This window comes from Schistocerca nitens, chromosome 7, assembly GCF_023898315.1.
Source record: "Schistocerca nitens isolate TAMUIC-IGC-003100 chromosome 7, iqSchNite1.1, whole genome shotgun sequence".
Lineage (NCBI taxonomy): Eukaryota > Metazoa > Arthropoda > Insecta > Orthoptera > Acrididae > Schistocerca > Schistocerca nitens.
The window spans coordinates 360,558,269-360,572,477 of record NC_064620.1 but is presented as its reverse complement, the minus strand read 5'-3'; the positions used below and the strand labels follow the sequence as shown (position 1 = coordinate 360,572,477).

General features: G+C 41.0%; 1 protein-coding gene across 1 annotated transcript in view; it reads left to right on the top strand.

Moving 5' to 3' along the window:
- Positions 1-14,209, top strand: part of LOC126195041 (odorant receptor Or2-like) — a 175,572-nt gene that overhangs the window by 144,451 nt on the left and 16,912 nt on the right. The window contains exon 4 of the mRNA XM_049933484.1: positions 11,762-11,923. Coding sequence (XP_049789441.1) covers positions 11,762-11,923 — 162 coding nt within the window. The remainder of the gene's footprint in view (positions 1-11,761; positions 11,924-14,209) is intronic.

Here is a 14,209-nt window from a genome sequence, read left to right as displayed (position 1 = left end):
CCAGTTACGACTTAAAGTAAAAATCTCAATCAAAAATCAATCTCTCTCTCTCTCTCTCTCTCTCTCTCTCTCTCTCTCTCTCTCTTCAAACACATATATAAATATTCATGTTATTAAAAAGAAAAAATCATTTTCTAAGCTCATTATTGTTGATCGATTTCGATATTTATCTCAGCTGCATGGGAAGTACTAAATTATTGATTGTGGTCTGGAATCAGCAGCTCGGCCTATCTACGGCTATGGCGTGTCGCGCCATGTCAGCAGGTATAAAGTAGGAGACACAACTGTGTGGAGTCAGTCGGTCTGTTGTGGTCAGGAAATCCTGTTGTTGTGGGCTTATGCGGGCACGCAGTGCTAAACCGCATGTGGCCGTTTGCAAGTTCCTTGCATCTTCCCTCTTGTTAGAAGCAGCAAGCGACTAATCCGTGTCCCAAGCTGACGCCTTCTTGTCAGAAAATCACTCACACTCACCGTATTCCATTACTTGCTGAATTCATTCCAAACGCTGTCTTTTTCTACAAGTTCTACCTTCGAGGGCTCCCTCTATCGTGGGAGATTTCCCCAGATGTCACGGCACATGTTCCATCACCATTTACCTTCTATTTTTCAGTGTTTTCCACACTTTGTTTTCCTCTCCGTTAGTTCTTATGGTATCAGTCGACATCCGTTCAATGCTCTGCTCCAGGTGTACTTTCTCCGAAATTTCTTTCTGAAAACTGAGGTCCATCTTTCACACTGATATGTTTCTTTTAGCAGGAATGCTATGTTATCATGTGCTAGTCTGTTTCTTATGTCGTACTACATTTTTCAGTTATCCTTCATTTTGTTTCGAAGTAGCACATTGTCTTTGTTGACTGTGTGATCCGCTAAATTTGATGTCAGGTTTGTCTCCAGTCCCATTTCTGCTGGTCATCAATAATTGTATTTGTCTTTGGTTTACTCTCAATTCATATTACCTGCTCACAATAGTGTATATCCCCTTCAAGAGGTCCTGTAAATGTTCCTCACTTTCAAAGATGATAGTAATGTCTTCTACGAATTTCTCTCTGAACTTAAAGCCTATTTCCGATATTAATGTTCATCGTTTCACAAAATTGAGCTCGGACATTAAGAGAAAAAATGACCGAACCTCTGCTTTAAGCTGTAATTAATGTGAACACCTACTTCTTCGTTTCCCGTTCTCACTATTCCTTCTCTCGAGTTCGTATTGTGTATTTCCCTGCAGCGCATAGTTACTTCTCTGAGGATTTAGAATATCTATCATCAGTCTGTGGAACGAAATTTGTATATGTTGTTATCAAATACAGCGTCAGCACTGCCTCTATAGTGCCTTTACCTTACCTGAAACCCAACTGCTCTTCCTCTGACAGATTCTAATATACACCAAGCGAAAATCAACGTCTAACTTACTGACATTTCAAATGGAAAATAATAAGGCTAGTAGCAAGAGTCAAATGGGAGTCAAAAGTCCAGGTTGCTTCTCTTTCATATAAGTATCATGTATGGAAATGGGAGAATGCAACTGTGTTTGGACGATGGTGCTTTAAACCAGTAACGAGATGCCGACAGAGCGATTACTCCCTGAGCCCCTCGCGTCTGATGAGGGAACGTAATAAACAAAACTAATAGAATACCCCACCTGTGCATCAATATTACAATGTTCGCTGAGTCTCCCAGAGATAATGACTGCTTGCTTGGCCATTGTAATCGGTCGATCGTCACAAGGAACTGCAGGTTGTTTGTACAGCACTTCCAACTGGTTTCCTGAGGTACAGGCGGCTTAAAATAATAGATAGTGGCAAGATAACGCCGATAACATAAAAATGATTCAGAAATTACAAGACGAATGATAAAATTTTGGTGTGTGTAAAGTAAGTATAAGGCGTACGAGTAATGCTATGAAGCGATATGAAATCGTAAGAAGTAGTGAAGAGATTTTTGGGAAGAATTTAGCGAAAGAGCAACCCAGCTGTAGGGCAAACGGCACACAAGAACCTAGCTCGAGCAATTCTAAGCTACTGCTCCAACATTTGGAACGCTTATCAATTATTAACGGAAAAAGCTGTTGGACGAATTCACAGACGCACTTATAGGATTTTCAATGGTCATTAGAAAGTACTACAAAAGTATAAGCTCTTTAAAATTGAATCTCTGGAAAATGAAAGGCGACACTGCTGTCAGGAAAGCCTTGTAAATTTAGAGAACATGTGTTCAATGCTCACTGAGTAAACATTCTGCTATTTCTATGGTATACTGTGTGAGAATACGAAACTAGAGGTTAGGAGACATACCGTGGCACACTGTCATTTCTCCATCGATCCCTACGCGAATGTAACATGATAGAAACCTTCTAACGTTGGCATGTGCTTTCCATAGTCCACTGTGCAGTACTAAAATGTTTATCGCTATTTGGCATACATTACTTACGATTAATCCTGATGTATATCGTTCACATAAACGTAATCGTTACCTTCCTGGTGCAACGTTGTATCGCTTCTACAGTACAAAGCTGCCATTAATACAACACAGACTTCTGTGTTTCTAATGACACCGTGACCGGTAAGGTTGGAGTGCTGACGACTGACATGATATTGTGTTCTGTTTGACCATCCGCGTCAGAAGCTAACGTTACAGCAGAGTTTTAAGATCCTGTAGCTGACACCGACTGCCCATTCTGTCAGCTTCCTGTGTTACAATAGTTTTCAGATCCGGTAGCTGAACGGTATCCCACCTGTCCCTTGTCAGCTTCTGGCGTTGGAACGGTAATCGTTGGGAACTCTCATCTATTACAGCTTTGCCTGCTTATAATTTTATTTTGTTTCAGCAACTTTTAACTTTACATGGCGAAAGACTAGGAACAGAAGATTCTCTAGTAAGGAGAAAATCAAATGCTTCATTCTTTGGAAGCTGTAAAAAATGGGATGCTCAAAGTAATTGCTCGTAAACTGAATTAAGTTCTCAGAACCACTTTTGAAGTATAACATTTCTGGTAGAAGTTCAGTTCTATGGCAGGTGGGGGCTTCCTATATACTGGATGATGAGTATAAAGCTTCTGTAGTTGTATGGATCGTGGAGCGTCGAAGGAACGTTTTCTCTATGAGTAGAAGGCAACTAACAGAATGTGTCAACGATGTAACTGCAAGGCTAAAGCTGGATACTGCATTCACGAACAGAAAACCTATTCAGAAGTCGATGGAATTGTTGCAGTCACACCGAAAAGTTACAAAGAGAATTCCAGAGATAATGACTCTGTAAAGATCCACTGTTACTGATAAAATACAAACGAGGAACATCAGGACCATACAAAGAATATTATGAAAATTAGGACATACTAAAGCTACTTCTAGGAGATTGATTTAAAAACATGCAGACTGAGCTAAGAACTCTAAAAAGTAAATAATATTCCTCTTTTCTTGAAGTATATCTATACATTAAAAATATTCACAACAAATCTTGCATTTTTAATTCACATCTTGCCTCCCTATTGGAATAATAAACCAGGTGTACTAAATACTCTAAGTATTTGTACGTTACTGACAGTAAAGTTAGCCTTCTGCCGCCGAGCAGTGTGTCAGCAGTACGCAAGTAGCAGCAAGTGGCTTATTTAGCGTTCATATAAGTGTTGTAGTGAAGTTGCAAATATTTTTGAGTGTTCTTAGCGCACTTGTTTAGTTAAAGCCGACAAATCATTTTGTAGTTTCGTAATTAGTAGGGGCAGATTTGCATTTCAATATCTGTGACGTGTAAAGTCACGTAGTCGTCTGTCATTTGTTTATTTCTTTCAAATAGAATTTGTATGCTACTAACAGCATAGTTAGCCTTCTGCCTCCGAGCAGTGTGTCAGCAGTGCACAAGTAGCAGCATTACTGCATTTACTAGGCAGTCTTGTATTTTAATAACCGTTTAAATTTTGTGTCGAATTGTTTGTGCTCTCTGTAGATTAGTGCAGACGTTCTTTGCATAACATTATGTAGCATGGATAGGGACTGCGACTGCTGTGTTAGGATGGGGGCTGAGTTGGGATCCCTTCGCTCCCAGCTTCAGGCAGTGTTGGCTTCGGTCACGCAGCTTGACGCTGTTGCCAATGGGCATCACTGTGGGGGTCCGGATGGGGGTTTGTTGGGCGACGGCCAGCTCGTCACACGCATCCCCCGATCGGACTACGACTGTGGCTGCGTTGGATACTGCCCACATTGATGTTGACCTCTCACCCGTGGTAGAGTAGGAGGTCGTCTAGAGGTGTGGCAGGGGGCGAAAGGCATTCCAGAGGGCTCAACGGAAAGCCTCTCCAGTTGGTCTGACGAACTGGTTTCAGGCTCTGTCTCCGGCTGATACTGATCTTCAGGCAGACATGTCTGCTTGTCCTGTTCCAGAGGTTGCCCCTCAGTCAGCAAGATCCGGGCGGTCGCAGAGGGTGGGCTTACTGGTAGTTGGGAGCTCCAATGTCAGGTGCGTAATGGGGCCCCGTAGGGATAGAGCTGCAAGGGAGGGGAAGAAAACCAATGTGCACTCCGTGTGCATACGGGGGGGAGTCATTCCAGATGTGAAAAAGGTCCTTCCGGATGCCATGAAGGGTACAGGGTGCACCCATCTACAGATGGTCGCTCATGTTAACACCAATGATGTGTGTCGCTACGGATCGGAGGAAATCATCTCTGGCTTCCGGCGGCTATCTGATTTGGTGAAGACTGCCAGTCTCGCTAGTGGGATGAAAGCAGAGCTCACTATCTGTAGCATCGTCGACAGGACTGGCTGCGGACCTTCGGTACAGAGCCGTGTGGAGTGTCTAAATCAGAGACGGTTCTGCGTCCATGTGGGCTGCAGATTCCTCGACTTGCGCCATAGGGTGGTGGGGTTTCGGCTTCCGCTGGATAGGTCAGGTGTCCACTACACGCAGCAGGTGTCTACGGGTAGCAGGGGTTGTGGGGCGTGGACTGGGCGGTTTCTTAGGTTAGATGGCCTCGGGAAAATACAGAAAGGGCAACAGCCTCAAAGGGTGCGGGGCAAAGTCAGGACATGCGCGGACCAAGCAGCAATCGGTATTGTAATTCTAAACTGTCCAAGCTGCATTAGTAAAGTACCAGAACTTCAAGCGCTGATAGAAAGCATCGAAGATGATATCGTTATAGGTACGGAAATCTGGCTGAAGCCAGAGATAAATTCTGCCGAAATTTTTACAGAGGTACAGACATTGTTTAGAAAGGATAGACTGCATGCAGCCGGTGGTAGCGAGTTTGTCGCTGTTAGTAGTAGTTTATCCTGTAGTGAAATAGAAGTGGATAGTTCCTGTGAATTAATATGGATGGAGGTTATACTTCGCAACCGAGCTAGGTTAATAATTGGCTCCTTTTACCGACCTCCCGACCCAGCAGCATTTGTGGCAGAAAAACTAAGAGAAAAGCTGGAATACGTTTCACATAAATTTCCTCAGCATGTTATAGTCTTAGGTGGAGATTTCAATTTACCACATATAGACTGGGACACTCAGATGTTTAGGACGGCGGGTAGGGACAGAGCGTCGAGTGACATTATACTGATTGTACTATCCGAAAATTACCTCGAGCAATTAAACACAGAACCGACTCGTGGAGATAATATCTTGGACCTACTGATAACGAACAGACCCTAACGTTTCGACTCTGTAAGCGCAGAACAGGGAATCAGTGATCATAAGGCCGTTGCAGCAACCCTGAATATGGAAGTAAATAGGAATATAAAAAAGGGAAGAAGGTTTATCTGTTTAGCAAGAGTAATAGGAGGCAGATTTCAGACTACCTAACAGACCAAGACGAAAATTTCTGTTCCGACACTAACAATGTTGAGTCTGCATGGAAAAAGTTCAAGGCAATCGTAAAATGCACTTTAGACAGTTACGTGCCGAGTAAAACTGTGAGGGACGGGAAGAACCCACCGTGGTTCAAAAACAAAGTTAGGAAACTACTAGGAAAGCAAAGAGAGCTTCACTGCAAATTTAAACGCAGCCAAAACCTCTCAGAGAAACAGAAGCTAAGCGATGTCAAAGTTAGCATAAGGAGGAATATGCGTGAAGCGTTCAGTGAATTCGAATGTAAAATTCTATGTACCGACTTGACAGAAAATCCTAGGAAGTTCTGGTCTTGCGTTAAATCAGTAAACAGGAACAGCATATCCAGACTCTGTTGGATGATAATCGCATTGAAACAGAGGATGACACGCGTAAAGCTGAAATACTAAACACCTTTTTCCAAAGCTGTTTCACAGAGGAAGACCGCACTGCAGTTCCTTCTCTAAACCCTCGCACGAACGAAAAAATGGCTGAAATCGAAGTAAGTGTCCAAGGAATAGAAAAACAACTGAAATCACTCAACAGAGGAAAGTCCACTGGACCTGACGGGATACCAATTCGATTCTACACATACGCGAGAGAACCTGCCCCCCTTCTAACAGCCATGTACCGCAAGCCTCTAGAGGAACGGAAGGTTCTAAATGATTGGAAAAGAGCACAGGTAGTTCCAGTTTCCAAGAAGTGTCGTCTGGCACATGCGCAAAACTATAGGCCTATATCTCTGACATCGATCTGTTGTAGAATTTTAGAACATGTTTTTTGCTCGTGTATCATGTCATTTCTGGAAAACCAGAATCAACATGGATTCCGGAAACAGCTATCGAGTGAGACCCAACTCGCTTTATTTGTTCATGTGACCAAGAAAGTATTACATACAGGCTCCCAGGTAGATGTCATTTTCCTTGACTTCCGGAAGGCGTTCGATACAGTTCCGCACTGTCGCCTGTCAAACAAAGTAGGAGCCTACGAAATATCAGTCCAGCTGTGTGGCTGTATTGAAGAGTTTTTAGCAAACAGAATACAGCATGTTGTTCTCAATGGGGAGACGTCTACAAACGTTAAAGTAACCTCTGGCGTGCCACAGGGGAGTGTTATGGGTTCATTGATTTTCACAATATATATAAACGAACTAGTAGATAGTATCGGAAGTTCCATGCGGCTTTTCGCGGATGATGCTGTAGTATACAGAGAGGTTGCAGCATTAGAAAATTGCTGTGAAATGCAGGACGATCTGCAGCAGATAGGCATTTGGTGCAGGGAGTGGCAACTGACCCTTAACATAGACAAATGTAATGCATTGCGAATTCATAGAAAGAAGGATCCTTTATTGTATGATTATATGATAGCGGAACAAACACTGGTAGCAGTTACTTCTGTAAAATATCTGGGAGTATGCGTGCGGAACGATTTGAAGTGGGATGCTCATATAGAATTAATTGTTGGTAAGGCGGGTGCCAGGTTGACATTTATTGGGACAGTCCTTAGAAAATGTAGTCCATCAACAAAGCAGGAGGCTTACAAAACACTCTTTCGACCTATACTTGAGTATTGTTCATCAGTGTGGGATCCGTACCAGGTCGGGTTGACAGAGGACATTGAGAGGATCCAAAGATGAGCGGCGCGTTTCGTCACAGGGTTATTTGGTAAGCGTTACAGCGTTATGCAGATGTTTAGCAAACTCAAGTGGCAGACTCTGCAAGAGAGGCGCTCTGCATCGCGGTGTAGCTTGCTCGCCAGGTTTCGAGAGGGTGCGTTTCTGGATGAGATATCGAATATATGGCTTACCCCTACTTATACCTCCAGAGGAGATCACGAATGTAAAATTACAGAGATTCGAGAGCGCACGGAGGCTTTCCGGCAGTCGTTCTTCCCGTGAACCATACGCGACTGGAACAGGAAAGGGATATAATTACAGTTGCACGTAAAGTGCCGTCCGTCACACACCGTTGGGTGGCTTGCGGAGTATAAATGTAGATGTAGATGTAGTGTATGGAACTATGTCCTCTGCAACCATGCCAATGTATAGTGGAATTTGTACAATTTTCCTTTAACATGACGATGTATATTTCTTACGATTTTTCTGGAACTGAGGGAAATTTGCTACAGTTTCCCTGTAACATAGTTATGTATAAAGCAAGTTTTTGCAGTTTTGGTGTAACACAGGCAATATATTGCGATTTTCCTATAATATGGTCATGTATAATGGGTTGAACGTCATGTAGTCTCCAGTTTGTCCTAGTGGAAGTTGACTTTTTTCCCGCAAGATAAAGTAAATATCCTACCAAAGAACTGCTACAATGTTAGTGTGACTTTGAAAAATAGTTGGGAGCGTAGCAACTCTGTTTCTTACCTATAGGAATATGTAGCATTACTGTTCATTATGCTGTCCGATCAAAGCGTCATGTGCTCTCCACTGGGTGATGGCACAGGTTAACATTATCAGGAGAATATCAAAAACATACAGTACTGCAGCTTCATGTCCATGCCTTAGCAAAAGTGCCGCTGTAAGGTTTCGCTAACATTGATGTTGGCTTAAGCCAAACTAAGTCGAGTTTGGTACAAAGATCAAACAGTTCTAATCAGTTAGTGGACTTTACACTCTAAGTTAGATTAGCAGTAGTTCACATGTGTGTTTTGCAATGTTAGATAAAATGTTTCTGTATTTGAGTAAATAATACAGAAAAGTTAATTTCTTTAATTCAAGTTACAGCGATCGAACTATGTTTATCAAAAAGTGCAGCTTAACCTGTAATATTTACGTATCTCTGTTATATAAGCCATGTCTACTTGTTTTAATATCACAGAACAGTTGCATTATAATGGTGGCGCCACATATGTTTTGTAGCTGATATGTTATGTATTGTAATAAATAATTTTATTTTTTATGAATAATCGAATGTTCATTCATTATGAGAAATCTGTAATTACAGATGCATATCACAAAGAGCAACCTGTTTGGATTCTGGTAAAAAATTCCACTTTGGTGCAAAGGTTATATTTAGAAGATATCACAAAGCTTCATCTGTCATAGTCTTTGACCATGTTTATATAATGTAACTCGTGTACAAACACGAAAATGTATAGTGTCATTTACACAAAGTGAGACGTGGCACATATGCTCAAGGATACTTCAACTCAATAATAACAAGGTAATAATTACCAATCAAACACAAACTGTGGCTTGTATTTTCCAACAGATTTTATTCAACAATTTCGTGACAACAGCAAACTACTGTTACCCCAGAATAATATACTAGATTGCCCTAGAATTTGAAACATAACTAAACAGACAAAATGTCTACGGGTGTCAAAGCTCACCCCAAACAAATCATTTTCAAACCCTCTTTACATAAATCTTAAGTACCATACAAACAATACATGGATTTCTAAGAAAAACTCCCACAGAAACAGGACACCTTTTAAGATATAACAGCAGAAACAACTCACAGTTTCTCTTTCTGAATAAGATATTAAAAACCTAGTACAATGAAATGCATCTTCCAGGTATTACAAAATTTCAGTGAGAAGTAATGGCACATCTGATAGAGCCCGAGGGAAAGCTGAAAGGAATGGCGAAGAAAGAAAGACGAGCGCCTCGGCGTCGCCGGGAACAAATAATAAAATATTCAACTTAAACTCGTCAAAGAATTGGAGTCTACTAAATGGTTCTGAGCTCTATGGGACTTAACTACTTTGGTCATCAGTCCCCTATAACTTAGAACTAGTTAAACCTAACTAACCTAAGGACATCACACACATCCATGCCGGAGGCAGGATTCGAACCTGTGACCATAGCGGTAGCGCGGTTCCAGATTGTAGCGCCTAGAACCGCTCGGCCACTCCTGCCGGCAATTAGAGTCTACTGTCAAACACATCGACCGCGCTATCTATTACAATTCAAACTGGCTGCCGCCAAGGTGTCGTTGTCCTGTTAAACTACCAACTACAGCGGGCGATGCGCACCGCCAATTATACCACTGAAACAACATAAAATACAGTAATACAAGTACCAGTTAAAAGAAAGCCTTAACTATTGAAACTACAGTCTAAGTGGAATACAAAAACAACTTCCACAAAACAAAACAATTTAATGAATACAGTAGAATAGGAATATGTAGGAAGAGAGAGTGTGGGAAGTAATGAACAACAAAGATGATTAAATGAAGATTAGGAGAGGGGAAGTGTTGAGTTGTGTCTGGTCATTTAGGATGAGATCTGGACTGTGAGCAAGATGTTTGTTAATTTCCAGGGCTTCGAGCAGGTTCAGTTTATGGCCTTTGTTTGCTAAGTGAAGTACATGGGACACTGGCTGGTAGTTGTGACCCTCACTCAGTACATGCTCAGCAAATACAGTGTGTGTGTGTGTGTGTGTGTGTGTGTGTGTGTGTGTGTCTGTGTGTCTGTCTGTGTGTGTGTGTGTGTGTTTTATTGACGAATTTTTTCATTCCCTTTTGGGAAAGGAAGTACTGAGAGTTACACATTTTCATGTACTTCGATGGACACTTTAAACGTGAAAACAGCATTGTGAATCTTTACATAAACTTTGTGTGTGCTGTTATCTTCTTCTCCCTAAATTGACGCTTGGTCAGGTTCATTTTTGGGTAAAGTCTCATTTAGGCCTAACGTGAAACGTCTTGCTTAGCATGTTACTACTTTGTTTAGCGAGTTACTTCAGCAGGACACATGTGTCCTACCTCGTTTTAGGACTATTTATACATGAGATTAGCCATCTCGTAAGTAATTTGAGAGTTCACAGTCTTGTTGGAGGTGTCAAGTGTAGGGGACACATTGCTTGCGCTGTTCCAGTAGCTGAGGCTTATTTATCTGTAATAGATACTCCCTATTTGTTTCAGCTACTACTGTTTGCCTGCTTAGCATAACTTTTTTATAGCATGTATTTCTGTTTGGTCGGGTACAGATTTGTGCACAGCCTCATTTACTCCTCAAATAAAATATCAAACACAACTGCATTGCTGGATTCATTTGTTTTGTACAGTTATAAAACATATTTAACTTGTTAACGACAGTGGGTAACTTAATTTGAGAGTCCAAATACAGGTTGTAGGCATCGGTTTTGACAGATACGTATATTTTAATATGGAAATGTTAAACTGTGTCTTACTCTGAGTGTGATACAAAGATCGAACGATGCACGTCCACAAGTCCTGCTCAGCCTGCAAGCTGTAGATGCTGTAATGTGAAGTGTGTTTTGGTAAATAATACGGTCAGCTTAGACCTGCAAATATTTACTTTTTCATTGCATCTTGCACAAAGTATGGTACATTAATCGAACTATGCTGACTAACAATTGCGACTTACTATTCAAGTCAGGTAACCTTATGTACGAGTAAGTTTGATGTTAGTATCCTTACACATTTTGATATGTAATCAGATATATTTTGAACGCGGCACCAAATTCATATTTTTAAGATATTTTTGTATATGGCCAGGATGGGTGCTCTGGGGCTACATTGTGATTAGCTGTTAAGTAGCTGGTAAAATACTGGAATGGTGATGTCCGTTTCATTTTAATGAGTGGTAAAATCCTGGACTGTGATTAGCTCTTTGAATTTCCCACCACTGAAACTCCGTGGAGATGTGACATACGGATGTGTCAGGGGGTGTGGCACGTGATATTATGTGTAATGTCATGCATTTGCCACTGGCATCTAGACAACCCGAAGATTAAAAGTCTAATAGATCGCCGAATGACTATTGATTTCCCATTGTTTACCTATCTGTAAACGTTAACATTAAACTTGCGTTACAGAAGCTTTTCACCATTTAGTTACAGTTTTTCCTGTCTTTTAATCTAGAAACCGTTCTTTGATTGCATCAGTAAAGTGATGTAACAATTATTACTGGACAATAAACGTATGGTATTGAGAAGTCGATGTTATCGGTTGATTTATTGGTAATGTCTGTTCTTTCTTCTAGAGTGAAAAAGTGGCGCTCTCGGCATACAACGCAGTGCCGTCACTGGAGGAATGCCCCACGTCCACCAAACGGTCCCTGCTGATTCTAATGCACAGAGCCCAGCAGCCACTACGTGTAACTGCTGGTGGCTTCTTCTCTCTCTCCAGGGAGTCATTGGTGTCGGTGAGGATTTCTTCAGGCGCAATCATTATACTTTACAATCGTTGGTACATGTGTTAACTGTGGTACTATAAGTGAGAAACGTTCCGATAATTGAAAAGCAGAACGATTTTATGACGTTAATGCTACTTACGTCCACCCTCCACTGTTATCACAGCTGTTAATCTCCTGTGCTGCTGGGATACGATTAGACAGTTTTAGTCGTGATTCTTCTCCACCTTGTCTTGCCTCTGTTATGAATCCTCGTAAACCAGTTCATCAATAACTATTTATGCATATTTCTTGGAATAAAATTTCTTAGTGACTAGATCAGAGTCGACTGATAACAACTGCGGCTTCTAATCCCAAATACATTTAGCTCAAAGTTTCGTCTTCCAGACGCACATGTGAGTTGAGAGTATTGCTTCAAACGGTCTGATCTACGTCCTACTTGTAATGCATTTCGTTATTTGTCCATTTTGTAGAGAAACATGAAAGGTGAAAACATTAAGTCAAAGATTACAAATTTCTAGTATACAGTGGAAAGCCACTCCTATTGAATCAGAATCTGTGTGTTCGTACGACTATGAACCAGTTTTATGCCCTGAAATATACTCCAAAAAATGAGCATGAAACATTAGTAACACAATCTGACGACCACTATGAAATTGCGGAGAGAGCCAAACTTTCGCAAAACTTTCGCTACAAAAAAGGGGGGCCGGGGGGGGAGGGGGTTGCTCGGAACCCATAGAGCAAAATTTAATTTAGAAAACTGATTGCCCAATCATCACACAATACTTTTTCAATAGAATATGTTGATCTTCATAGGTTTAAATGACATTTTGGCCATACTGAAAATGCTGTTCTTACGGAAGGTAATTGCAAGTGCTGTGCACTCACGATCCTACATTCGTACATTAACTGCAAGAGAAGTGAAATTCGTAAGTATTCAGGTGCAGAGATTAGAGACACATGAGGGAAATCGAGAACAATTGAAGAGGTGCAAGGTAATAAATTTGAGAAGTTCAAATGTATGAAAGTTACAATACAATGTTTATAAAGAACTATATACACTTGAGGACATTCGATATGGACAAATAAAAGTATACATCAAACTGATTCTCATACCCATTGGACATCACAGAAAAAAAATTGATTAAAAATTTTCTAAACTAAATCTGAAATATGACGGAAACTGTGAGTCATTTCAATTTACGGATTACTAACCGAGAAATGGATACCGATCATGACTTTTCCTGATGAGATAGAAAGCAACAATAAAGTCATATCGTTTTCCAAGGCATGTTGGAACGCCAAATGCTACGCAAATGGACACACCTCTGCATGATCTTAAAGTATATGTGGATTCCAGCTGCCAGCTGAATACTCATCGCTTGCTGCAACCTCAGAATACTGCTACAAGTTATCGGTTCAATCTGGCTATCTCTAAAACACAATACCTCTTGCATCCATAGTGCTGCCAGGATTAAGAGTGACTTGTGTGTAAACTGCTAAATGAATCTCGTCCAAAATAAACGCGCACAGTACCAAATAGCGATTGTTGATAGATTATCAGTGTATTTTCAGTTGTTTCATATAGGCTTCGTTCAGACTATGTGGATATGGATCTATTTACCCTTACAGTAGATGTCTGTTTTGTACACATAACTAAAGATGAAATAACTAATTTCACTGAAACCAATAAAACTATTTAACTGTTTCCCTTTAACCTATAGTGGGTAGAGATAATATGATCTTGCTTATCACCACTTTGGACAGAAAAATGCAATATTCTCTGACAATTATTGGAATAAAGGTAGGTGTATCGTTGCTATAATAATTCGCACAGTGAAGAAAAGTACTAGTCGTTAGTGAACTGCAATTTATTCTGAAACCTACGTGTCATGTTGTGTATTACGAAGTCCAGACTGTAGATCCATTTCACCATGTCTTTTCCTTTAACATCTGTTTACCTTCCTTCCTAGCCGTAGCATCTGATGACAGTACTGTCTTGCTGATAACACGATCTGGTCTAATCGTAATATGAGGCAAATCACTAGATGACTGGTGCCGATATGATTGTGTTTGTAAGTAATGCATAGCTCAAAATTGTTGGTGTGGCTTGAATTTCGTTTTCTGGGACGCTTGTAGTCATTCGACTCTCCTAAACTGAGAAACTGCCCTGCCGTAATCAAGAGCATCAATCTGGACTGTAACGCGTACCCAGGAGCAGATATACAGGGTGGTCAGAAAATGTGTGAAATGCTTGTAGGGATGTTACAGGGCAGGTTGTACTGAGACATTTCTCTG